This window comes from Neurospora crassa, linkage group V, assembly GCF_000182925.2.
Source record: "Neurospora crassa OR74A linkage group V, whole genome shotgun sequence".
In the NCBI taxonomy this organism is placed as follows: domain Eukaryota; kingdom Fungi; phylum Ascomycota; class Sordariomycetes; order Sordariales; family Sordariaceae; genus Neurospora; species Neurospora crassa.
In genome coordinates this window covers 5,332,833-5,355,278 of record NC_026505.1, presented here as the reverse complement: position 1 = coordinate 5,355,278, position 22,446 = coordinate 5,332,833, and the positions used below count along the sequence as shown (strand labels likewise).

General features: G+C 51.7%; 6 protein-coding genes across 6 annotated transcripts; 2 read left to right on the top strand and 4 right to left on the bottom strand.

Moving 5' to 3' along the window:
• Positions 1 to 1,502: 1,502 nt before the first annotated feature.
• Positions 1,503 to 3,424, top strand: NCU04249 (hypothetical protein). The gene has a single exon (XM_956147.3). The coding sequence runs from the start codon at positions 1,824 to 1,826 to the stop codon at positions 2,286 to 2,288; it is 465 nt and encodes a 154-aa protein (XP_961240.1). The 5' UTR covers positions 1,503 to 1,823; the 3' UTR covers positions 2,289 to 3,424.
• A 3,488-nt stretch (positions 3,425 to 6,912) lies between these two features.
• Positions 6,913 to 9,440, bottom strand: ro-4 (ropy-4). Its single transcript, XM_956145.2, has 4 exons — positions 8,564 to 9,440; positions 8,024 to 8,479; positions 7,615 to 7,929; positions 6,913 to 7,514 (listed from the first exon to the last, which is right to left on the bottom strand). The coding sequence occupies exons 1-4, from the start codon at positions 8,870 to 8,872 to the stop codon at positions 7,452 to 7,454; spliced, it is 1,143 nt and encodes a 380-aa protein (XP_961238.1). The 5' UTR covers positions 8,873 to 9,440; the 3' UTR covers positions 6,913 to 7,451.
• A 204-nt stretch (positions 9,441 to 9,644) lies between these two features.
• On the bottom strand, positions 9,645 to 11,423 carry NCU04246 (hypothetical protein). Its single transcript, XM_011396338.1, has 2 exons — positions 10,331 to 11,423; positions 9,645 to 10,261 (listed from the first exon to the last, which is right to left on the bottom strand). Exons 1-2 carry the CDS (start codon positions 11,047 to 11,049, stop codon positions 10,150 to 10,152), a joined length of 831 nt encoding a protein of 276 aa, XP_011394640.1. The 5' UTR covers positions 11,050 to 11,423; the 3' UTR covers positions 9,645 to 10,149.
• A 674-nt stretch (positions 11,424 to 12,097) lies between these two features.
• tom70 (translocase of outer mitochondrial membrane 70) lies at positions 12,098 to 15,331 on the top strand. The gene is made up of 4 exons (XM_956143.2): positions 12,098 to 12,808; positions 12,927 to 13,896; positions 13,950 to 14,423; positions 14,487 to 15,331. The coding sequence occupies exons 1-4, from the start codon at positions 12,617 to 12,619 to the stop codon at positions 14,723 to 14,725; spliced, it is 1,875 nt and encodes a 624-aa protein (XP_961236.1). The 5' UTR covers positions 12,098 to 12,616; the 3' UTR covers positions 14,726 to 15,331.
• A 1,100-nt stretch (positions 15,332 to 16,431) lies between these two features.
• syn-2 (syntaxin-2) lies at positions 16,432 to 18,928 on the bottom strand. The gene is made up of 3 exons (XM_956142.2): positions 18,251 to 18,928; positions 17,609 to 18,136; positions 16,432 to 17,550 (listed from the first exon to the last, which is right to left on the bottom strand). Exons 1-3 carry the CDS (start codon positions 18,377 to 18,379, stop codon positions 17,200 to 17,202), a joined length of 1,008 nt encoding a protein of 335 aa, XP_961235.1. The 5' UTR covers positions 18,380 to 18,928; the 3' UTR covers positions 16,432 to 17,199.
• Positions 18,929 to 20,152: 1,224 nt separating this feature from the next.
• On the bottom strand, positions 20,153 to 22,287 carry NCU04243 (U3 small nucleolar ribonucleoprotein IMP4). Its single transcript, XM_956141.2, has 3 exons — positions 22,032 to 22,287; positions 21,505 to 21,963; positions 20,153 to 21,441 (listed from the first exon to the last, which is right to left on the bottom strand). The coding sequence occupies exons 1-3, from the start codon at positions 22,035 to 22,037 to the stop codon at positions 21,019 to 21,021; spliced, it is 888 nt and encodes a 295-aa protein (XP_961234.1). The 5' UTR covers positions 22,038 to 22,287; the 3' UTR covers positions 20,153 to 21,018.
• Between the last annotated feature and the right edge of the window lie 159 nt (positions 22,288 to 22,446).

Sequence of the window (22,446 nt, the reverse complement as noted above, 5' to 3'; positions counted from 1 at the left end):
AGGGGGGCAATGAAGCCACAGGCTGACGCGAGATGGCTGAATGGTGGTGCAAACTTGCGTGGGGGATGAACAAGTGAACACTTTACTTCACACAAAGAGCAGCAGCAGGCCAGCAGCAGGTTGACTCCCGGCAGAGCGACGACGACGACGACGCCAAGGGTGAAGGACAAATCATCATGGTCGCATCGGCCATGCTTCAGACCTTGAAGATCACGGCGGGAAGACTGGATCGACGTCCGCCCTTTTGCCAAGCCGATCAAGCAGCTGCCAGGCGGAATGCTGCGGTCGTGTGTGTGTGTCGCACGAAGAACGAAAAAGGGACAAAAAAAAAGAGATTTGGCCCAGACAACACATTTTTGGCCGCAGCGCTTCGTCACCGTCCCTTGCATGACGCATGGACCAGATTTAAGTACCGTAGAAGTATAACTTTGCGGGCTTGCCATGGAAAGGATACACAGCTGCAATTCCCAAATTATGGGGTAATGATCTCGTAACAGAAAGTGCTGGTGCGGCTCGTGACTGCCAGACAGGGCCCGCTCTGGCAGTTTCTATGTGCTAAGAAGAAAGCTTGAATGGACCGTTGGCAACCGTTCATGGCCCGGCGTGGACTGCCAACTGACTGTCGAGACTGCCATGGCTTTGTCCGCTGCTGCAAAATACACTTTTTCAGCCCAAGCCGTCTGTTCAGACTTCAGAGGTCGAGGAGCACCTGACGCACCTGACGCCATTCCGTTGTTTGGTTGGCTTCCTTCGTTTCTGTCATTGTCGTCAACCTCCATGGCTCCTCCCGGCCTTCTGACAACGACGGACTGTACCACCACACACACACACACACCGGGATCAGTGAAGCACTTTCACCACCTCCTGTCCTGTAACGTGCTGCAGAGACAGTCGCACAATGGATCATGGCACAGCAGCAACCGCAGATTTTGGCATCTCCGCTTTCTCCATCCCGGTTGCAAAAAGTCACAAAGTGGAAGTCACGATGCAATTCGAGTGGCAGAGAGAGGCCAGTTACTACACTATGTAGGGCAAGTCCACGTTGGCTCCTCTGCTGCTCCAGTTGCGGTCCATTGTCTCCATTCGCCTTGGGTCTTGAAAATTTCGCAATCCGGCCGAGCCCAGTGTGTCCCTGTATTTGTGCCGGTGTATGACCTCGACAGAAAAACAATAAAAAAATAGAAAAAGCAGAGGGAAAAAGTACTTACAAGTAGCGGCTAGGTAGCCGACAGGCAAGAGAAGGTGCGTCGTGTACAAGTCTGGACAAAGAGGAGTCATGTGGCTGCCCACTTTTCACTTGCTTGCTTTGCTCATCATCCTAGGTCCAAGCACTGGGCAGCGCTAGAGGTAGGTGGTTCCATGGCGACCCAGCATCGTCCCAGGACTTGTCACTGTCCCCAGAGTTACGGTACCGTCCGAGCACCATCCATGACACCAATTGGGTTCAGTTTCCCGCCGGCTGCATCCATGAATTAAACTAATAAGACCTTTTTCTTGGCCAGCCTTCCTTGGCCATCCCATCCCTTTCAAACCCACGAAGCAACGACCCCTCGAGTGACCCCTCTATAACACACCCTCATCTATTAAAAGACCGAATCTCTCAGGATCCGCACCCCTCGTCTCCCGTCTTCCCTACACACGGATCCATAAGTACCTTCTTCAGTCTCAACTGTTCGTCTCCAACAACAAAGACAAGTCTCATATCACGCGGACACTTCTACTCAGACACATAAACATTCCCATCAGTCAACATACGACAGCTGTGTCCACACGAGACCACCTCAATCAACAACACCACACATCACATCCAAACGGCCGCCACAATGGAGAGGACACCATCATACACCATCACCGAGCCCCACCCCACGGTGGTGCAAAACACCTACACCAAGGCTGGCCGCGGCGGTGCCGGTAACTTCTTCCGTGCTCCCAAGACCACCCCTTCGACCGGCGTTCCCACCAAGGTCACACCATCAGCACAACCCAGCGCGCCCGCCCGTTTCTACTCGGGTCGCGGTGGCGCTGGCAACGCCCACACCTACACCCAGCGCCCTACCCTTTCTTTCGACGAGGAGTACCAGAGGGCCGAGGTCCGCGAGAAGGCTGCCACCATGGGCTACGTCGGGCGAGGCGGTGCCGGCAACATCTTCAGCACCGTCAGTGACAAGCTCAGCATCCGCTCCGAGAGCAGCTCCAGGAGCAGGCATCGCCGCGACTCCGTCAGCACCACCGAAAGCCACCGCTCTGGTTTCTGGAGGACGTTGAGCAACCTTGCCCACAAGGGTTAGGAGCCCCGTTCCGACAAACGAAGCAGGAGGACCCTTTACGAGTGGCGCCTGTCACTGGCAGAGTATGGAGAGAGCAGCATAGGCTCGAGCATTTGCAGCAGCAAGGAGGAAGAAGCAGTCCAGGAAGATCATGGGGTCAAGGATGACGATGCCAGTGCTGAGAGGGAAACCCACCGAACTGCGATTCAACGTGCTGGCCTTCGCAGATATCACTCCGAACCCGCTCTTCGACCGAAATACTTGTCAGCCATGGCAAGCATCCGACGCAACTCTCTTGCACCATCGTCCTAATGCAGCCATCCTCCTCTCCCTCTTCATCCTCCTCCTACTTCTTCATACTTTTTCTTTTCACTTCATACACACACTCACCACTCCATTATTCAACCTATGGACGTCGTCTTTTTCCTTACACATGTTTTATTTCTTCAACATCAGCACGGCGTTTCGGGCGGCTTCTGTGGTTGTGTATGCCACATTCGGCTATGGGTTTTACAACAACGATGGGAATCCTAGGATGAATCAGGAATTTTGGGACAAAATGTTTTAGCAGGGAGAGTTCACAAAAGAACTAGGCAAAAAAGTTTTCTTATTTTATTAGCAATCATGTAATGGGGGGAATCTCAGCAAAACAAACGGCGAGAAAGAGAGATATCTCAGACCAACGACCTCCTCACAGAAGAGTCGTTTTCCTTTCACAACACAAACCACGGCGATGTCGTCGGATCATGACCAATTCACTCGTTTCTGATTGGTTGGAGCAAGAGGTGGTTTTTGTTGGTGGCCGCCAAGGAAAATTAGGGGTTCATCTCTTGGTTCTTCTGCAGCGCTGACGCTCCCCGCAAAAACCGAAAAGAGCCTCTTCAGCTCCTCACACATCATTTCAACGACACAAGGGAAAGGGCACAAAATCGGCGTTTGTTATTGGTTTGCTGGCGCATGAAACAGCAGTTTTTCGATGCGACTGTTCTGCTTTTGGACATTGATTTGAAAGCGAATATCAAGATACCCCATGGAGAGAGAGAGCGTTTATGTATTGGATGGAGATTTGTTATTTATTGCGAGCACCATTTTTCTTTTTTTCTTTGGCAGGAATGTGGTGGACGAACAAGTACAAATCGAACATTTTCTGACTGCCATCTACATTTACCGCTTGCAATTGTGATATTGATCTGAACGAATGAACCAAAGTGAAATATTTACGAAGTTCCAAAATCCGGCAGATGACCGCATGGCAAACCGCCGAAACCGCTTCACGGGAGCGAGGTTGTTTCAAACGGCATGCACAGATTCAGAAGACCGGTTAAGGAAAAAAAAAAAAAAGTGGCCGTGCGCCGTCCGCCGCCGTCCGGTGGGTGGTGCGGCTCAGCTTTCACAGACGACTCACAAATTCCTGGAGCTTCCATCCAGGGTGCCGAAACCCTCGTAGGCGCCCTTTCCAGGGCACAACTTCCACGGTACATCCGAATTGCCGCCATTCCTCGATTCGCCAACAAAAAAAAAAAAAAAAAATCAAAGTCCAAGCAAGGATGGCATCGCCCAAGGAAGCCCCGTCGCAACTGGTGAGGTAGTCGGTGTTCGGACCAAGCGGAACCCCCGTATCCCCCCTCCGCCCCGGTTCTCCGGCGGCATTCGGCAAGCTGAAGACGGGGGGCATGCATGGTCCACAAGTCGCAACAACCGGGTTTTCTTTTTGTGTTGAACCCAGATCACGATGCAAGAGAGAAAGTGGGTACATCTACCTACTGCGGACACTAGGTAAACTCATGCCGACCGCACGGTCGCACCAAGCAAGGCCAACCTCACGCCCACGGGTGCTGAACCTGCGTTCGGATTTGTGGCAGTGGAATATGTATGCAACGGACATGGTGGAACAAGCAAGCAAGCAAGCACAGGCGAGCCAGGCTCTCCCAGGTCACAAAATCGAACGTAGTAGCGACATCTCAACAGGAAAGAAAGAAAAAAGAGAGAGAGAGAAAAAGACGGGTGGATAACAGGTCTTGATGCCCTAACGGTCTAGCTGGGAATCATCAAAGCCAAACGGTGGATTTTCATGAACAACAATATGTACCGAGACGAGACGGCGAGTACACGACAGTTCGGTGTCGAGCACGGACAATACCTAGCTAGGTAGGTACACTACACATCAGTCCTGGTAAGTTCGTTAGCTTGGTACCTACAGACAGGGGTTTTGAGCAGGGGAGACGGGGAATGTCACAGCCCGCTGCAAGTACCCTGTTATTGCCCTATAATTATACCGCTTATAGAGGGTGCGCTGGGTAATTCTAGTTGATTTAGTTAGAATTCGAGGGTTTGTGTGTGGGTGGTTGAATGCCTCCTATCAACCGATTCTCACTTTGAATTAAACCAATCAGAGCTTGTAGATAGACCTATCCCGCCTTGCAGCCCCCCTTGCTACCCCCTTGTAGAAAGATGTGGGGCGTGTATGGCGCTAACAAACTTTTAAGGACTGATGTGTACATACCAGCAGTATTCACCGCCGGAGGGAGGGCATGCTCTACCTTTCACACTAGATTGGTGGATTATTCTGATGGTTAGTTATTTCACTGCACCGCCCCGCGAGCGAGCCCTGCGAGGAGGAGCCTGACCTGACGGAGAATCTGAACTGAATGGAAAGGAAGGGGGTTTCCAGAATGAATGAATGCCGCTGCGCGAGCCCAGGCCCCTTGTCAGAAACGACTGGACTAGGCGATCAATCCATTGTTGCTGGGGGACCTTTGTTCGTCGGGAATAGCGACGAACTGTGTAGTGTGTGATCGTGAAACAGATCCTAAAAGATGGTAGGGAAGAAGGGAAGTTGGCGAGCTCATCCGAGGTTCCGGTAGCTTACAGGCCTGTACATACATACAGTACATAGCTTCAGGTTCAAGCAAGGGCCACGAGTTGAGTGGAAGGAAAGACACGAAACGAAACGAAACGAAACGAAACAAAACGAGCAAGGCCAGAAAAAGAAGAGCGTCTCGGTCCCGATGACTACCTCTATGGTACGATCTCGTCCCAGTTCCAGGACATGAGATGGTGGACGAGTAACTAGGTACGCAGCAATTTACCTACAATGCTTGAGGAGGCTTGGGAATCCTCCGAGGAGACTCAACTATCTGGCGTTCATCAAGATAAACCAGTAATGTGGTGTAGTGTACGACAACGGATACACGAGGTGTCTCGAGCCCGCGCTGCTGTTTGTGTGTTACACGACTCTTCTCATCTTTTGTCTTTCAGCGAAGGCAAAAATGCCTTGCTCCCTTCCCATGGCAGATCACACAATGACCTGCTTGCTTGTCGCCATCGTCGCAATCAATGACGATGCGCATGCAACGCAACGACACATGAAAAAAGTTAAGTAAGTAAGTAACCTACGATAATCCATAGGTTGCTGCTGTGTCGCTTTGACGGTTGGGGATGCTCAGGGGGTGGGGGCGGGTTATTGCGCGATGTCTGGGGATGGTGTGATACCTCCTCGTTGTAGTTGTAGAGCTAAGAGGAGGGTGTTGTTGGAGTGGTTATTAAACTACCTTCTCAACTATGTAGTAGTCTAGTTAATTGTCATCAATCCAAGATGAATGAGTCTTAAAGCAGGATGCTACTCTTTCGCATCCTTCCTTTTTCTATTCATTGTTTTTTTTGATAGGCAAGATAAAAAGATCTTAGACAACAAGGTATCCACTGACATGTGAGACTTTTTCTTTTCTTTTTCTGCCTCTCTTGGTGTTTCATTCATTCAATCATCCATCCATCTATGAATCCATGAATCACCACCCATCACGCACCATCGAGACCCTCCCTCTCTCTTACTCTCTCTCGCGTCTCAAAACAGTTGACAGACAGCAGCAGCAGCAGCAGTAGCAGCAGCACCGTCGTTACATACTCGTTTACATACCGTACTGCGCTACGCTACCGCTCATCATCTCTGATCATCTCCCCTATAGATATGACAGAGAGAGACATAGACAACCCGAACCCGAACCCTAACCGCCGCCCAACGCCCAACGCTCAACGATCAACGCTTTCACGACCTGATCATCATCAACTCACTTCGTTCCCTTCCCGATCTACCCGTGCTCCATATCCCCAACCCATCTACTGTACACTAGGCAAGGCAACTGCTGGGCATTTTTTGTGATCCAACGCCTACTATGTACATAGCCTAATAACGCCCTGCCATTTCCCGTTCTGGTGCTTGCTTGCAAATCCCTCGTCACCAGTCACCAGTCACCAGTCACCGCTTCCTGTGTGTTATCATGTCGCTCTGGTCTGCTCCAACTGTTCCATGAACCGTTGTTGTTGTTGCTCCATCATCGATCATCGCACTGGATGGCGGAGCTTCGCTTCCTTTGGTTCAGTTTTTTCTTTTTTTTTCTTTGGATGGGCCTTGTGTCTACAGGCACTAGACTAGTCTGTAGTGTACGCGTACTGTCTTCCACCGGTCGATACATGCTCTGTTTCTGACGCACACTGTGACCGACCGCGTTTGTACCTCTGTGATCGACCAGGAGGTTGGCTCCCCACAGGTTGATCGTAGAGGTTGTCCATAGAGGTTGTCCACATAGGTGCACAATACACTACAGTACCAGTGCAAGTAGAGCAGACAGTCACAGTAGAAGATGATCCACAGAGTACCGAAGGGAGGTATTTAGGACGCTTGACTCTCGTTATCTACCAGCTGCCTAGCAGCTGTTGTGCTCGCTGCTTATATGTGATCATGTGTTTGTACTCTTGGAGTATAGTTTTGTGGTTACCAAGGTGACCGTCAAGGTGCTCACTGACTGCTCACAATTGATGTCTCTCTACTCACCCCTTGTTTACTTCCAGCCTCTTTATGTACTAGGAGCCTCCCCCCTTTTTCGCCCCAGCCTCAGACTGAAATGGCATATAATACTTCGTCCCCCCAGAATCGATCGCAACATATGATTTCCGTAAAGGTATACTTGTCAAGGCTAAAACCACCCTTTTTCCACTTGCCAAAAGCCAAGATTCTGAGGCGCTAGATTCTAGCCCAGACAGGTAGCACAGAAGAAGGTGGTATGTGGCTGGTAAGTCTGGATAGAGGATGATGTACGGTGAAAATTGGATTTTTGTTTATTAGACAACCGGTGTCCTTGCTCTCCGGCTCGCTCGCTCCCCCAAGTCTTGTCGTTATCATCATCATCATGTAAACTTCGTATGGATGATATCCGGATTCTCGTGCCAGTCGTCAATGCTAACCCACATCTGTTCATTGTCACACATTTGTTAGCACACATCATGGCCCCATTTTTCGAAGTTTCCTTCTCGTCCACGCGCAAACACAGAGACAAATGTGAGGACATACCTTTCTAAATGTGCTCAAACCCGCCAAAATACTACCACCGATCCAGGTCGAGTACTTCCTCTCCGGCGGCGCAAAAATCTTTATCCGCATGTCCTTAACCGCGAGCTTCTGCACTTCCGTGAGCAAGCGATCGCCGAAACCCTTTGTGAGCGTGCTGCCTCCGGATAACACAATGTTGGAGTACAAGTCCCTGCGCAGGTCCAAGTCTGTCCGGTTGATCGAGTCAACCACTATCTGGTGCACGCCGGGATACTCGAGACCGATAATCTCGGGGTCGAAGAGGATTTCCGGGGCGCGGAAACGCTCTGCTCCTATCTTTGGTGGGTGTCAGTATCTGCATCGATGTCTCTTTTTCTTTCCCAACCTCACGCCATTGGTAATGGCAGGAGAGGAATAAAACTTAACATACCTTCAACTTGTTTCCATCCGGCAAGACATACTCGGCAATCTTGGCCGGATCCATCTTGGCCGCCGCCCACTCCTTCTCCTCTTTGCGCGGATCGTGCGCCACGTACGTGACGCTCTCTTTGATCAGCCGGACCACCTCCTTCTCAGCGCTCGTATGGAACACATAGCCGCTCTTGCGCAGCAGCGTCTGCAGGTACTCGGTCACGTCTCGCCCTGCGACGTCGATGCGCCGGATGCTGTTGGGCACGGTGAAGCCCTGGTAGACGGGCACGGCATGCGAAACACCGTCGCCCGAGTCGAGAACCACGCCTGTCGTTCGCCCCGAGGCGTAGAGCGACAGGACGGCTTGGATGGAGGTGTAGAGAGCAGGTACGTTGAAGGTCTCGAAGAGGATCTGGGCGGCTGTGTCGCGGTTTGCGCGCGGGTTGAGGGGTGGTTCGGTTAGGAGGACTGGATGCTAGCAGTTGGACCCGTTGTTAGCTACCGCTTTTTTTTTTTTTTTTTTGTCTTGTTCTGACCAAAAGAATATGGGAGAACGAACCTCTTCACTGAGCGTCTTCAACCCCTCATCGTATACATATGCCCAAATCTTCTCCATATCGTCCCAATCCGTCACGATGCCGTGCTCCAGCGGATATCGGATCTTGAGCAGTCCGCGCAACTCTGAGGCCGCCTTTTGGCCGATAAACACCTCGCCTTCTAATGCGCCGGCCAGCACTCGTAGGTGCTTTGGCCTCCCTACGAAGGAGGGGAAGTGGCATTTTGGTACGTCGTCTCCCGCGAAGCCGGCGCGAATGGTGCCCGAGCCATTGTCGAGCACAATGGGCGCGTTGTGCAAAGAGTCTGTCATTGTTGTTGTATGTAAAGGGTAGGTCGTATTGTGGACATGTAAGGTTGTTGAAGGCTATCCGCTGTCCGTCGCTGCCACCTAACCGTCCCAGCGGTGGGTGGTGATGCTATCGTAGAATCGCGGAGGCGGGGTGAAGGCTAGGCTTCGACAAGGGTCTTCGTGTCTCTGCGGGAGTGGGCTTCGGTGGTAGGCCGTTGTGCGGTCAAAGACCTAAAGTAAACAGAAAGGGTTGTATGTAGTGGTCGTTTGCAATCGTGTATCGTCAACAATCAGGATGTCATGAAGGCATTTGCCAGGCGGAAATCGAGTGGGTGTGAGGTTGTCTGCCAGCAGCTGGGTTGTTTGGTGGGGACGTGGGAAGGGTCCAGGGTTCGGTTGACGGTTGTCGGTTAACAGGTTGAGAGTCTCTGCGAAAGACTTCAAGATCGGATAGCCGCAGAAAGTCAGTCAGTCGTCCGGTCGCAGAGATGGATGTTTTCTGGTAGCACACGACGCGACATCCAGACGGACTGGCCTCGATTCGTTCGAAAAGGGCGTTTCTGCTGCAGGGACGTGCCGGTTCGAATTGGGCTGTCGGTCAGAGAGCTTGATTAGATCCAGCCAATCAGCGCCGGTGAGGGTGGAAGTGCACGAGCCATCCTCAGCAGTGGATCTGAAGCTCCCCCTCCCCCTTGTCTTGCCCAACTTCCATGCAGATCACTTCAGCGATATCGCGGGGCTAGCTTCACTTTACAAGAGCACATGTTGAAGGGACACTTTGCAAAAAGAAGTATGATAGTTGTAGTGTAATGCTCATGTCTATGGCATTGAGATATGGTGTATCTTATCTCTCTTTAGTCCGTCGGTTGACTTTTCACTTGTGCTTCATCGGGGTGCTCCCGCTTACAAGTTCCATTTCCGAGACTTCAGCAGGTCCTTCATCCTCAAAAAGGACGAATTTAATGATGTTGAACCTCGGCTCGTCAGTTTGTCTGTGTTGGGCCTTCTGAACAGGTGATTATGAGTTGTTAGCTTGGCTCGGCTTGCGCACCGTGATACATTGCTCCGCAAAATCCCCCGAAGGTCTCACGATGGGAAACAGCCCAGCCTGGTGTGTTGCCCTAGTGATGCCCGGGACGGGAGCAAATAAACATTGCCCCTGTTCAGCCTCGGTAGCACCGAACGACGATTACAAGCCATATCTTATGGTAACCGCGACTTTCAGAAACGGTATCCTGGCGCAATGAAAGCATCACGGAATCATGCCCTTAACGCTCATCCGCTTGCCATCTCAGGACCTAGCCCAACTTGACCTTTCCAAAGTAGAATCCCCTGCCCCCATTACTCAACCAGCACTCTTCTTCATCAACCAGCGAGTTTGCCCGTACAACCTGCTCAACCGCAATTCCCCTACCCAGGCGCGCCGTTAGCAGAACTGCCCAATAATAATCATCTCATCTCAAAGCAGGAGAAACGCACCTTTCCAAAGCCCATCTCCTCGTAGTTCCCGCATTTCCACCACTTCCCCAATCCCCTTCTGTCTCTCCCTCACCTTCCCCAACCGGCGGTGTCACCCATCTCCCGTCTCTCCAAAAGTACGGCGTGGCAATACTCCCTTCCATCACCTCCCCATCCTCGCTAACAATCAACACCTCCTTCCGATCCGTCAACGCGATCCCGTGCCTCTTTCTCGCTTCGTCGTAGATTTGGCGCTTCGTAGTCTTAAAGTGCGTGTATGCTGACTTTTTGGACCTTTGGGTGTCGACTAGGACCTCGAACGGCGTCGAGGTTCCCATCAGGCATAGACTAGGGATATTGGTACCCGGCTGGGGAAGGGAATTTGGGAAGAAGTTGGCTGTTGAAGGGACTTGTGGTGCTGGTGAGATGGTGATGCCTAGCTCTCCCTTCTCAGAGACGGTTACACGGATGCGGTTTGGGTGAGATCGCTGCTCGTCGGAGAGGGAGGAGAAAATGAAGGAGGAGAGCGTTTCGAGACCGCTGTCACCGGAGAGGAGAGAGACTACGGCGGGCCATTTGAAGTGAGTGGCGGCGCGCAGGATGCGATCGCGATGGTAAGGAAGCATGTACAATGGAGCGAACGGGGAGGATTCAGTGGGAGAGACGAAGCCGGGAAGCAGGAGAGGGTCGTAACGCAGGGTGGTGAAGAGGAGGAGGGGAGCTTCTGTCGTGGTCGCCATTGTGAGGGTGCCTGTCTTTGAAGGTTACCTAGATGGAGGAACAGCATAGACTCGATGGATTAGAGACTCCGAAGAGTGAAGGTGAATGGTGAAGAATACGATATCCGTAATGTATTATCTGTTTTATATGACATGCAATCCAGCTTGCTGACTCATTGCTCTCTGTGGTCGTTTCATGGGGAATATAATGTATAAAATCTATCAGCTTAGGTTTCCTCATACCTGATGGGCCCGATAAATCAACAATCCTTCGCGCCGACATGACCGATGATTGGTAAAAGAAGCCGCCGGTGATGGCAGGAATGAAACATGTAACAAAAAGATACAGACGGATGTATAAACTGAAATCACTGCAGTCCACGAGTCAAGTTCTGTCACAGTTGCATCAAAGACGGCAGCGACAAGGTCTGGACGGGATGACACTGCCCTGATGGTCGAATGGCGGGGCGTTCAACTTTAAAGTGGAACCACCCAAGCTGCCCTGATCCGCTTTTGCTTGACGTACATAAGCGAAGCTTACCCCACCGTGTGCGGTCATTCTTGGCGTTTATTCCATTTCCCCTCGGCTGAGTTGAGAGATATCTCAGCTACGAACGTTGATGAACTTGGGTTAATGGTGGTTGGAGTTATCTGAAATAGAGTATTCTCAGGGCTTATCTAGTCTGTGATAGTAGACAATGTAGAAGTCTTCATTCTTGTTATAAACTTCGACCTCCGTTGTTCCGAAAATCCAAGGGAAAGGGGAATGGATGTTCAGCTCCGAGTAGTCCATGTGTAAACCAACAGTGCTGAGCTGTAAACAGAGGGGATTCAGGCACCAGCTGCCCTGACAAGGCTTGGCAATAGCAGCTTGAAGGAGCTCAGACCACGTCAGCTTTGGAGGTCAACACTGTCTATTTACATCCCATTAGGCCTTAGTTCATGATATGTAATACCGTAGAGGTATGTATGGTAGTTTGTTTGCCGGTTGCCCAGCCGCCAGCCGCACTGCCGCCCGCGTCAAAACAACTTTTTTTTTTTTTTTTTTTTTCTCGCACGACGAAGATCTCGGAGCTTGAGCCCCAGCAGACAGACATTCATACGTCTGCCCATCCACCGACGCCATCGAGCAATTACCAAGCTTGAGGATTCCATTTGCTACTACCTTTTTCAGTGACTGTGCGCGTACCTGTGGACTTATTGTGGACTGCGCTGCCGTGTGCCAAGAGGGAAAACCTGTAGAGGAGTGAAGGAGTACCCCGGGCCCAACCTTGAAGTCCAGTTACGTTGCCGTGGGCTGTGGCCGCCGCCCGCCGCGCTATCCAAGTCCGGGTCCGACCCTTGCGAACGAACCCGCATCATCCACTCAAAAAAATAGAGGAACTTCACTTGGCTTGTTACTTACTGCAATTGAAGCAGTTGCCGGAATCTGTCTCTGAACTTGCCGCCGCCGCCGCCGTCCCTTCGTCTCCTCGATTACCTAGCCTTGCCATTCGGTCGTCTCTCTGCCGACTCCGATCTAGTATATACCCTGATTGTTTACCTTATCTACTAGAGGTTCTCCTACACCCATCACCACATAATAACCATGGCTCCCACCATCCCGCCGCCCTCCGTCCCCATCCCGGCGGCCACGCCCGTCACTGTCCCGGCCGACTCGTCCATCTGGGACCGCGTCTCCAACTGGGTCTCGGAGCACAAGGCTGTTGTCTACACCATTGCTGGTGTTTCCGTCGTCATCACCACCGCCGGTGTTGTCTACTATCTCCGCAAGGGATCAGTACGTTGCATCCTTCTCCCGCGCATCTTCCCGCGTCCCGCGTCTCGCTGCTGCCCTGCGCCCTGCCCAGCTGCATGAGGTCTTCTCGTTTACTAACGTTTGCGCCCACTCCCCCCAGGAGCAGAAGGAGTCCGGCCCCAAGCTCAGCAAGAAGGAAAGGAGGAAACGGAAGCAGGCCGAGAAGGGGGAGGCCGAGAAGGCTTCTACTTCCAAGACAGAAGAGGCCGCTCCCACACAACCCAAGGCCGCCGCCGTCGAGAGCGCCGACGAGCTGCCCGAGATCGATGAGGAATCCGTCGTCAGGCTATCCGAGGACGAGCGCAAGGCGTACGCCGCCAAGCTGAAGGAGCTCGGAAACAAGGCCTACGGTTCCAAGGACTTCAACAAGGCCATCGACCTTTACTCCAAGGCCATCATCTGCAAGCCCGACCCCGTCTACTACTCCAACCGCGCCGCTTGCCACAATGCCCTCGCCCAGTGGGAGCAGGTTGTCGCCGATACCACCGCCGCTCTCAAGCTCGACCCCCACTACGTCAAGGCCCTGAACCGCCGTGCCAATGCCTACGACCAGCTTAGCCGCTACAGCGACGCTCTCCTCGACTTCACTGCCAGCTGCATCATCGACGGCTTCCGCAACGAGCAGAGCGCCCAGGCCGTCGAGCGCCTCCTCAAGAAGTTCGCCGAGAACAAGGCCAAGGAAATCCTCGAGACAAAGCCTCCCAAGCTCCCCAGCTCCACCTTTGTTGGCAACTACCTCCAGAGCTTCCGCTCCAAGCCCCGCCCCGAGGGTCTCGAGGACTCTGTTGAGCTCTCCGAGGAGACCGGTCTTGGTCAGCTGCAGCTTGGCTTGAAGCACTTGGAGAGCAAGACTGGTACTGGTTATGAGGAGGGCTCCGCCGCCTTCAAGAAGGCCCTCGACCTCGGCGAGCTCGGTCCTCATGAGGCTCTTGCCTACAACCTCCGTGGTACCTTCCACTGCCTCATGGGCAAGCACGAGGAGGCTCTCGCCGATCTCAGCAAGTCCATCGAGCTCGACCCTGCCATGACCCAGAGCTACATCAAGCGTGCTAGCATGAACCTTGAGCTCGGTAAGTCTTTGTCTTCAACTGTTAACTTGGACCTGTGCTAACCCCTTTTATAGGTCACCCCGACAAGGCCGAGGAGGACTTCAACAAGGCCATTGAGCAGAACGCCGAGGACCCTGATATCTACTACCACCGCGCCCAGCTCCACTTCATCAAGGGGGAGTTCGCCGAGGCTGCTAAGGATTACCAGAAGTCCATCGATCTCGACTCCGACTTCATCTTCTCCCACATCCAGCTTGGTGTCACCCAGTACAAGATGGGCTCCATTGCCTCTTCCATGGCCACCTTCCGCCGCTGCATGAAGAACTTCGACCAGACCCCCGATGTCTACAACTACTATGGCGAGCTTCTTCTCGACCAGAACAAATTCCAGGAAGCCATTGAGAAGTTCGATACCGCGATCGCCCTCGAGAAGGAGACCAAGCCCATGTGCATGAACGTTCTCCCCCTCATTAACAAGGCTCTTGCCCTCTTCCAGTGGAAGCAGGATTATGCCGAAGCTGAGCAGCTCTGCGAGAAGGCCCTCATCAGTAAGATAGCCCCCATTTCAAACCAAATTATCATATCTTGTGTGCTAACATGAATGATTCCAGTCGACCCCGAGTGCGACATTGCCGTCGCCACCATGGCCCAGCTCCTCCTCCAGCAGGGCAAGGTCGTCGAGGCCCTCAAGTTCTTTGAGCGTGCCGCCGAGCTCGCCCGCACCGAAGGCGAACTTGTTAACGCCCTTTCCTACGCCGAGGCCACGAGGACACAGATCCAGGTACAGGAGAACTACCCCGAGCTGGCCAGCAAGCTCCAGGGCATGAGCGGTGGTCCCGGCATGCGGTAAAAGCATGTCAAGATTACTCTAGCAGCATAAAAAAGGAAGAGAAATAAAGAAAGCGATGAAGTTTTGAAACGAAGTAGAAAAGCAGTGTGTTGTACATTAAAAAGGGTTCATTTTTGGTTGTTGCTACTGCTGTAACGGTGTAAGGAGATTGAGGATGTCTGTTGGCGGTAAGGAGACGCGGGAATGGATGGATGGTGTTTTACATAGGTTGGCCTGGATGGGATAGGATGTAATGCTTTTTTTTTAATACTTCTCTCTCTTCTCCCTCTCTCTCTGTCTCTCGATTCCACACGACCTCATCACTACACATCACGATCATCGTCATCATCATCACCATCAATCCATTATCATCATACATCATGTTATGTCATGTTACGCTTCGGGGGTCAAATTGGCATTTGATTTTGGTTGAATATGGAGTTGATTTCAATGCTCTTCTCTCTATCTGCTTTTATGGGCCAACTCTACAGATGGGGAGTTCGGTATGTTCGTAATTATATGACGAATTAGTATGTTGTATATACTCACCTTGGAGTTGTAGTAAACGAGCTTAAATACGCTGAACAACACAAAACAAACGAGAATGAAGATGAAGATGAAAATGAAACATGGGTATCGATAAAAACCAACGTGGGACATCCGTACGGGGTGATTTCTCGGGGCCTCCTCCGAGTCACCTTTCATATTAAAAGTTAGACTCAAATTCTAAGCAACCCCAGAAACAGCCAATCTCAACACCCCCCCACCCCCAAAATAAAAAGAGAAAATTTTTAAAGAAAAAAAAAAACCCTTAGAAACAAGCCCAACCACCGATTCCCGGCGTCTCTTCTTTTTTTTTTTTCTCTCTTTTTTCTTTAGGTCTTTCCCACTCTCCAACTACCTGCTATTCTTCGAAATCCCAGCCACTTACTTTACTGACGATACATGCCCTCCCTCCTCTACACAGGTAAGATCAAGATCCGGCACAAACCCACCCACCATCGTTTCGCTGACCCTTTCTTTTCCAATACGTACGTACGTACGTAGATCACTTTTCTTTTTACCACCTACCTACCATATATCTCACTTAAGCCCTCGCAACTCGCAACTCGCAACTTGTTCAAGAGCAGCAAGCAGCAAGCCAGCCTGTGGAGCACTCAGTTCATGAAGGAGCAAAAGAGTTCTCAATAAAGAGAGAGGATTACCTAGATAGTTAGGTACATAGGTACATGTTAGATAATATATGTATATGTATGGTTAGTAGGTTGTTGTTGTTGTTGTTGTTAGGTAGACAACCAGCTCCTTCTCACTGTTCTTCGGAGATTTGTATAAGGACTTTTTTTTTTTTTTTTTTTTTTTTTTTTTTTTTTTTTTTTTTTCGGGGTTTAGGATGTTTTGGGGCTGGGTGACACTGAAAGTGAAAGTGATGGGTGAAGTGGTAGGTGAAGTGACCGGGTGAACAACTTCGAGAGAGCTTTAGGAAAATTGGAGAAAAAAAAGTGAAATCTGGAAAGAGTGGTTGTGAGAAGGTTTTAAGGAGATGGGGAGAGTGTGATTGAAGTGAAGAAGTGACTAAGTAAACAGATGAACTGTGAGTGAAGAGTCAGTGGTACAAGAGTCAGGTTAGTATACAACCAACAGTCAGTAGTCCATTTAAGCTTTACTTGAGATCATATAAGCTCACTCACTACGTAGAGCTGAGCCGTGGAACTCTCTGTTTCGGTTTCAACAGGAGCGAGTGTGGGTCGTTGCGTTTATATCGGGTTCTATTGTTTTTCTTTCGCTCCAGTCATACACAACGTCGAAACTGCAAACCGAAATGAAAACGACCCATCCGGAGTTAAAAAAAGAGTAATTACTAATGTAAACAAGTTTTGCACCACAAAACCAAACGGGGGGGAGTATAACATGAAGAAGCTGAGCCGTAGCACACCTCAAGAAGAAACATGAAAAAAAAGAAACCCTCGATCCGTCCATCCGTCATCCACCGTCCCATCCGTCCATCCATGCGTCGTTCGTGATTATTACGTCCCGGGGTGTGTTGTCCTGAAACAGTTCGTTCGCGTAAAACATGCTTTGCTGACATATCAACCCGTATGAATATCATATATATCCGTTTCCACTCCCCTCTTTCCTTCTCCTTTCTCTTCTCTCATGGGTATTTGTTGTGTACGTGTCGAGTTTGGTAGGAGCCATTACCAGCCCGCACTGTAAGATCTCTGTTCTCCAGCCACCGTAGCATTCCAACTTAGTCCTTGAGACGGAGGAACATAAGCGTGATTACCTCCGCCTGAAGGCACTGGCGCTGGAACAACCGTTGGGAGCGGCACAGGTACCGGAACCAATGGAGGAATAACCGGCACCGGAGGGATCACCTGCGCCTGCGACTGTGACTGCTGTTGCGCCTCCTGCTGCTGCTGCGACGGCGGCGGCGTGGCCCCTTTTAAGCCACCAGCCTCATCTGCGTCTGAACCTCCCGAACCACCACCGAATCTCTAATTCTTCTTGTTCGAGAAGTAGACGCCCAGGCCGACACCGAGCGCAATGGCAATAATGATGAGCACGCACACCAGCAAGCAGTACCATTTGAGCTTGCGGCGGTTGCGGGCGTGCTTGACGCCCTTGTCAACCTCCTGGATACCCTTGTCCATGTTGTCGTTGACCTGTTCCGTCTTTTGGACCACGTCGGCGATGACCTCGCCCTGCTGCACGATGAGCGTGTTAAGGTACTCGAAAAGTTGGGCGAGCTCTTGCATCGATTGCTCGACGCGGAGGAGTTCCTGGTGGCGGGCTTGTACGTTGCCGAGGACGGCCTTGGCGGCGCCGACGCGGTTAGATTGTAGAAGCTATTGGGCAGGAATTAGCAAGCGTGAAAGTAAGAAATTCAAGTGGAGAACAACATACAGCACTCTGGAAGATCTGATCCTGCTGCATGTCGCCGTTGCGCACAGCATCCTGTTCCTGGGGCGTCGCATCGGGGTTGACAATCAAGAGCTGACGAACGGCCTGCTCGCCAATCTGGCCCTTGTGGCGGCGCTCCTCCACAAGGTAGGCCTGAATAGCATCCTTGTACAGATCCCTGAGGCGCTCGGCCTGGCGCTTCTTGGTGTTGAAGGTACCGTCGCCGGTCCGGGTGGCATCAGAGACAAGGTTGTCGACTTCGGTCTTGATCTGTGACTTGAGCTGCTCGGTCACGGCCTGCAGCTGCTCGAGGCCGGGGGGCGGGCGGCCGCTGGTGTCGGAGAGGGACTGTTGGTGAAGAGTGCGAATCTGGTCGAGGTTTGCGCGGAACTGTTGGATGTGGCCTTCGACATCGCGGACACTGTTCAAGAATTCTTGCTGGGATAGAGGAGCGCCGGTGGCCGTGGTATCAGGGCCGTGGGGTTGACGTTGTTGCTGGCCATATGTCTGCATCTCGTGTGATTCGGGCTGCTGCAAGGGAGTAGGTTAGTTAATTGCATTGCGACTCGATATCATCGGATTGAATGAGTCGAGAGATGCGATGAAGAGGTTCGTCAAAGGACCATATGGAGGGAGCTTGCTCACTTGACCGTAGCCGTTGTTGTCGTAACCTCCACCATAGTTGCCGCCATAGCTGCCGCCATAACCGCCCTCGGCCGAAGGACCGTCGTTGTAAGGGCTAGGCTGACCGTAGGGATTTTGATTATAAGACATGGTTGCTACTGTTTGGATAATTTCTGAGATGAAGCCGCTTGTGCTCGATTCAATTGCACGGACGTGGATGTGCCGGTGGAGTGGTTGGCGGTGGTTGTCGTTTTTCCAATGGTGACAATACTTAGGTTAAGAGGGGAGAAGCCAATAGATTAATGGATTAAGATAGGAATAACCTGGGTAGGTAGGTAGGTACGGATCGATGGAAGACCGGGGGCGCCGGGTGGTATCGATTGACTGCAGTGTTTTTGTTGTCGCAACTGAAAGTGGTCGACAACAAGGGAACCTCGGAAGGAAGGAGTGTTGTAAGGAACTGAAGTGAAGGTAAGAACAAGAGCCCAGCCAGCCTCACATGAACTGATGGATGGATGATGCCGCCCGCTGACCTAACTCGAGCGAAAAAGACCGTCGGACGTTTGAACAGGCTGCTTCCTTCTGCTCTGACCAGTCACCGAACGAACTGAATGCAAAAAGACGGAGAGGGCAGTGACCTGCAGCGACGGAGCGCTTCTCGTTTAAATTTGGGGGTGCAGCAGCGACGGAGTGTTCCAGGGGCGACCAATGGCCAATGGTTTGGGGCCAAGGAAGCGGGCTGTGGGCTGGCGATCTTCTAACGCCGGGCAAGTTTTTGGGATTTTGGGATTTTGGCGGTGCGGCCGTGAGCTGTTAACGCAGTACGGCTTAGTCGTCCCAAGACGGATTAGTTTCAGGGCACTTTTCGTTAGCAAGGTACCGAGGCCGGACGGAGCGAATGACCCGCAAAATCCTTCTTCTCGTGTTTTTCTTGCTCTTGTTTCTTACAAGGTTCGTTCCGTGTTCTTGATTCTATGTGTCGGAGCGAAAATGTTCAGAAAAGTTGGCTTCGGATATGAATGGTACCAGTGATAAAAGATATATATTATTCGTCCAATCTATTGTACACCTCAAGCAATGCGATGAAATCAGAGACGTCCTTCACATTGCAGGACACAAACCCTGAACGGCGTTGATCGAGGGAAGGCCTAGAATTATATGTACCGAAGCTCCAGAGAGGAGAAGGGCTGAACAGGGCGGTGGCTGAGAGAGAGGCTGAAAGGTGTTTGCAGATGAGTTTGCACTATATTCCAAGCTTCTTCACATCATTCCACGGAGCTGTCTTGAACCGTGGCCATGGATGATCCATATCCCTGTCTCTCTGTTGATGATGAATGCTGAGCCAGACTCCGACTCAAAACCACAATGGGAAAAGAGTCTCGGTCACAGCGGGTTTCCGACCCACGTCTCCAGTTGTTGCTGTGCCCAAGGTCAGCTGCATCCTGCACGGAATGCAGCATCAAGGCACAAGCTTCAAGAGCTGACGACTTCAGACTGCTGAGAGGTTGTTTGTTATTGTCAAAAGATGGGAAGGAAGAGGGCACCGCAAAGTACAGCTTTAACAGCCGCATGAACTCGGAGTGTTAAACGTGGTAAAATCTCCGCTGTCAAGAACCCCGACTTATCGTCGCATTCACCACGTGGACGGGAGGATGGCAAACTTTGATCGCCTAATTCTCCAATGGCAGAGGAATGGACAAGCTACAAATCTTTCTGTTGCCGCCCTGTGACGATATCGTCAATTGTGAACCGGCAATTGGCACTTGCGCTGTCCCCAGAGTTGGAAGTGAGGAACCAATCGCCGGTGTGGAACCTTCAAAAGAGCGTGCAGGCGGCCCCACGGAACACCGTCTCCACGTCGACGCGCCCCCTTTTGTTTGGAATGGAGCCCCAAGGAGAAAAGGGGTCCTTTTCCTTCCCACTGGTAGAAAGCTTGGCAGATCATATTTCGAGTTCATCGACCAATTGCTTTATGTTTCTGATCTGATCTCATTGAGTTGCACACTTCAGCCAAGTCCCCGCCTTGCTGCTGAGCCGCTCAAACAGCCTTTCTTTCTTTACATGCCAGCACTCAGTCCCAAATGGAAGCACCCGTTCGACCACATGTTTTGTTTATTCCGCGCTCAGCTGAGAAATGATATACCTTTACACCCTCAACTCCGGTCCGTTTCCTGATATGTGAACCCAATGCTCTTAAAATTACATCCAAATCCCAACATTGGTATCTCATGAGACTGCTGCTCCCTTTTTTGTCCCATCCTCCAGCCCCATCGTTGCGTGCGTTACCTCCAGTGTGACATGTCGTTGATAGACATGACATGCTCGTTTCACCGCGGGAACCTTCCGATCCTCACAGCCACTCGGCAAGCAGCCGACCCAGCAACCACGCCCATCACCAGTCAGACGTTGATGCGATCATCTCTGGTTCCACTAGAGTGCCGAAGCTGGAACACAGTACTCGCTATCTTGGCCAGCCACGTACTACCTCGGGCGGTAGAGGAGAATATAAGCGAGAATTCGGCTAGGCATCTGAGCGGTCTTCCCATTGCCTCCTGCTACTGAGCAGCAGACAAATTGGTGAAAAGGGCTTTCCGCCACCAGATCGTGTCTTTGCGTTTCCCCTGGCTATCCTTTTTTCAGGTTTGTCCGGCGCAATCATCAGGTCCAGTGCTTGACGTTCGTGGCCCAGCAGCAACTTGTCTCGGAAGCCATGCTCACTTGCTGTGACATCCCACCCAATCCAACCGATAATAACACGACTATAGCGGCCCTTTTGTTCCAATCACCGCTTAAAAGTAGTTCTTTTTCCTGCTGGTCCTGGTGTACTGGCTGAGGTGCCATTCGGTATCCGCATCCTTGTTGTCGAGGGTGCCCATGGTGATCTTGAAGGGCTTCATCGTAAACCGGGGTCCAACCTCACTGAGCTCGACCGAGTCGTACGAGGTGCGGACATAGACGTGGTGCCTGACCTCAATCGTATCGTCGTTGTTGACAAATGTTATGACTCTGTTGCCGACGTTGGGTTTCTGTGTCGGCTCGCGGGGAGGGAAGAGGTGCTTGAGGATCTTGACCACTCGCTCACCGAGTTTGGTGCTGAAGCCCTCGAAAATTAGCCTGGGGTAGCTTTCGCTGACTGTGCCCTTTATCGACTTGGGAATATCGGCGCGGAGAACGACGTTGTGGAGGGAGACCATGAGCGTCGGGCCATGGGGCTATAGCAAGGATTAGAAAATGCGTTTTGCAAGTACAACAACATGCCTGGAGGGACAACGTACGAAATGGGAAATGGTCATGGCGGTAGGGACACCACGGTGCTCGTGTAGCAAAACAACATCCGTCAAGTTTTGCGCCTTGGCGGCGCCAACAAGGTCTTCCAAAACGAGGTTACCACGGTTCAGCCGAACACTGGTGGGTAGTAGGAGACGGATTTCCTTGCTGAACTGGCCGAGTCTGCTGGAGGGATCGCGACTTGTCGTAACCAAGATTCTGGGGTCAATGACACCCGACAACTCCGAGTATTCGTCGTCGATATCGATGGCGTCTCCGTTCACATCCCTCGAAACATCGTAGTCGAAGTCCTTTCGCAATTCCTTGTCCTTCGCAATCTCGGGGTCGAGTGGCTTGCCCGAGGCCAGGGCAGACCTCAGCTTGGCGCGCTTCTCTGCAACCTCGGCCTCCTTGAGCAGGAGGGCTCTTCGGTAAAGGTAGTCCCGCCTTTGGCGAGCTTGCTTTCTCTATTGCAGATGTTAGTCATGGACATTGAGAAACTTGGAGAAGATGACGAGTAGACAGGGACACTTACAATCATCTTGTTGTGTTGACACGCTTATCAGACGGTAATAAGTGATTCGGTGGAAGGGATCGCGCCGAGCTCTCAGAGTCGTGTTGTCGAAAGTGGTAGTAATGAGGTTGTCGATAAGAATTAAGGCTGCGAAGACTGGCAGAAATTCAGATGTTCCGGGTCGATACTAGTGGAGGGCGGAGTGGTTGGTGACGACAGGGGTGTTCACAGAGAAAAAAGTCGAAAAAAGTTACAATCGAATGGGACTAAGCGCGAGGTGCACGGATCTTTTCAGCTTGGCGGATACCTATTGGCTTAGGTCCCGTCGATTTGCGCCTGCCGGGAAAGAGATCGCGCCTGGGTCGCCCGGTTCAACGCCACCTTAGGTACCCTGGCTCCCTTCGCTGCAGCTTGTGCCGGTTTCCCAGTACCTACC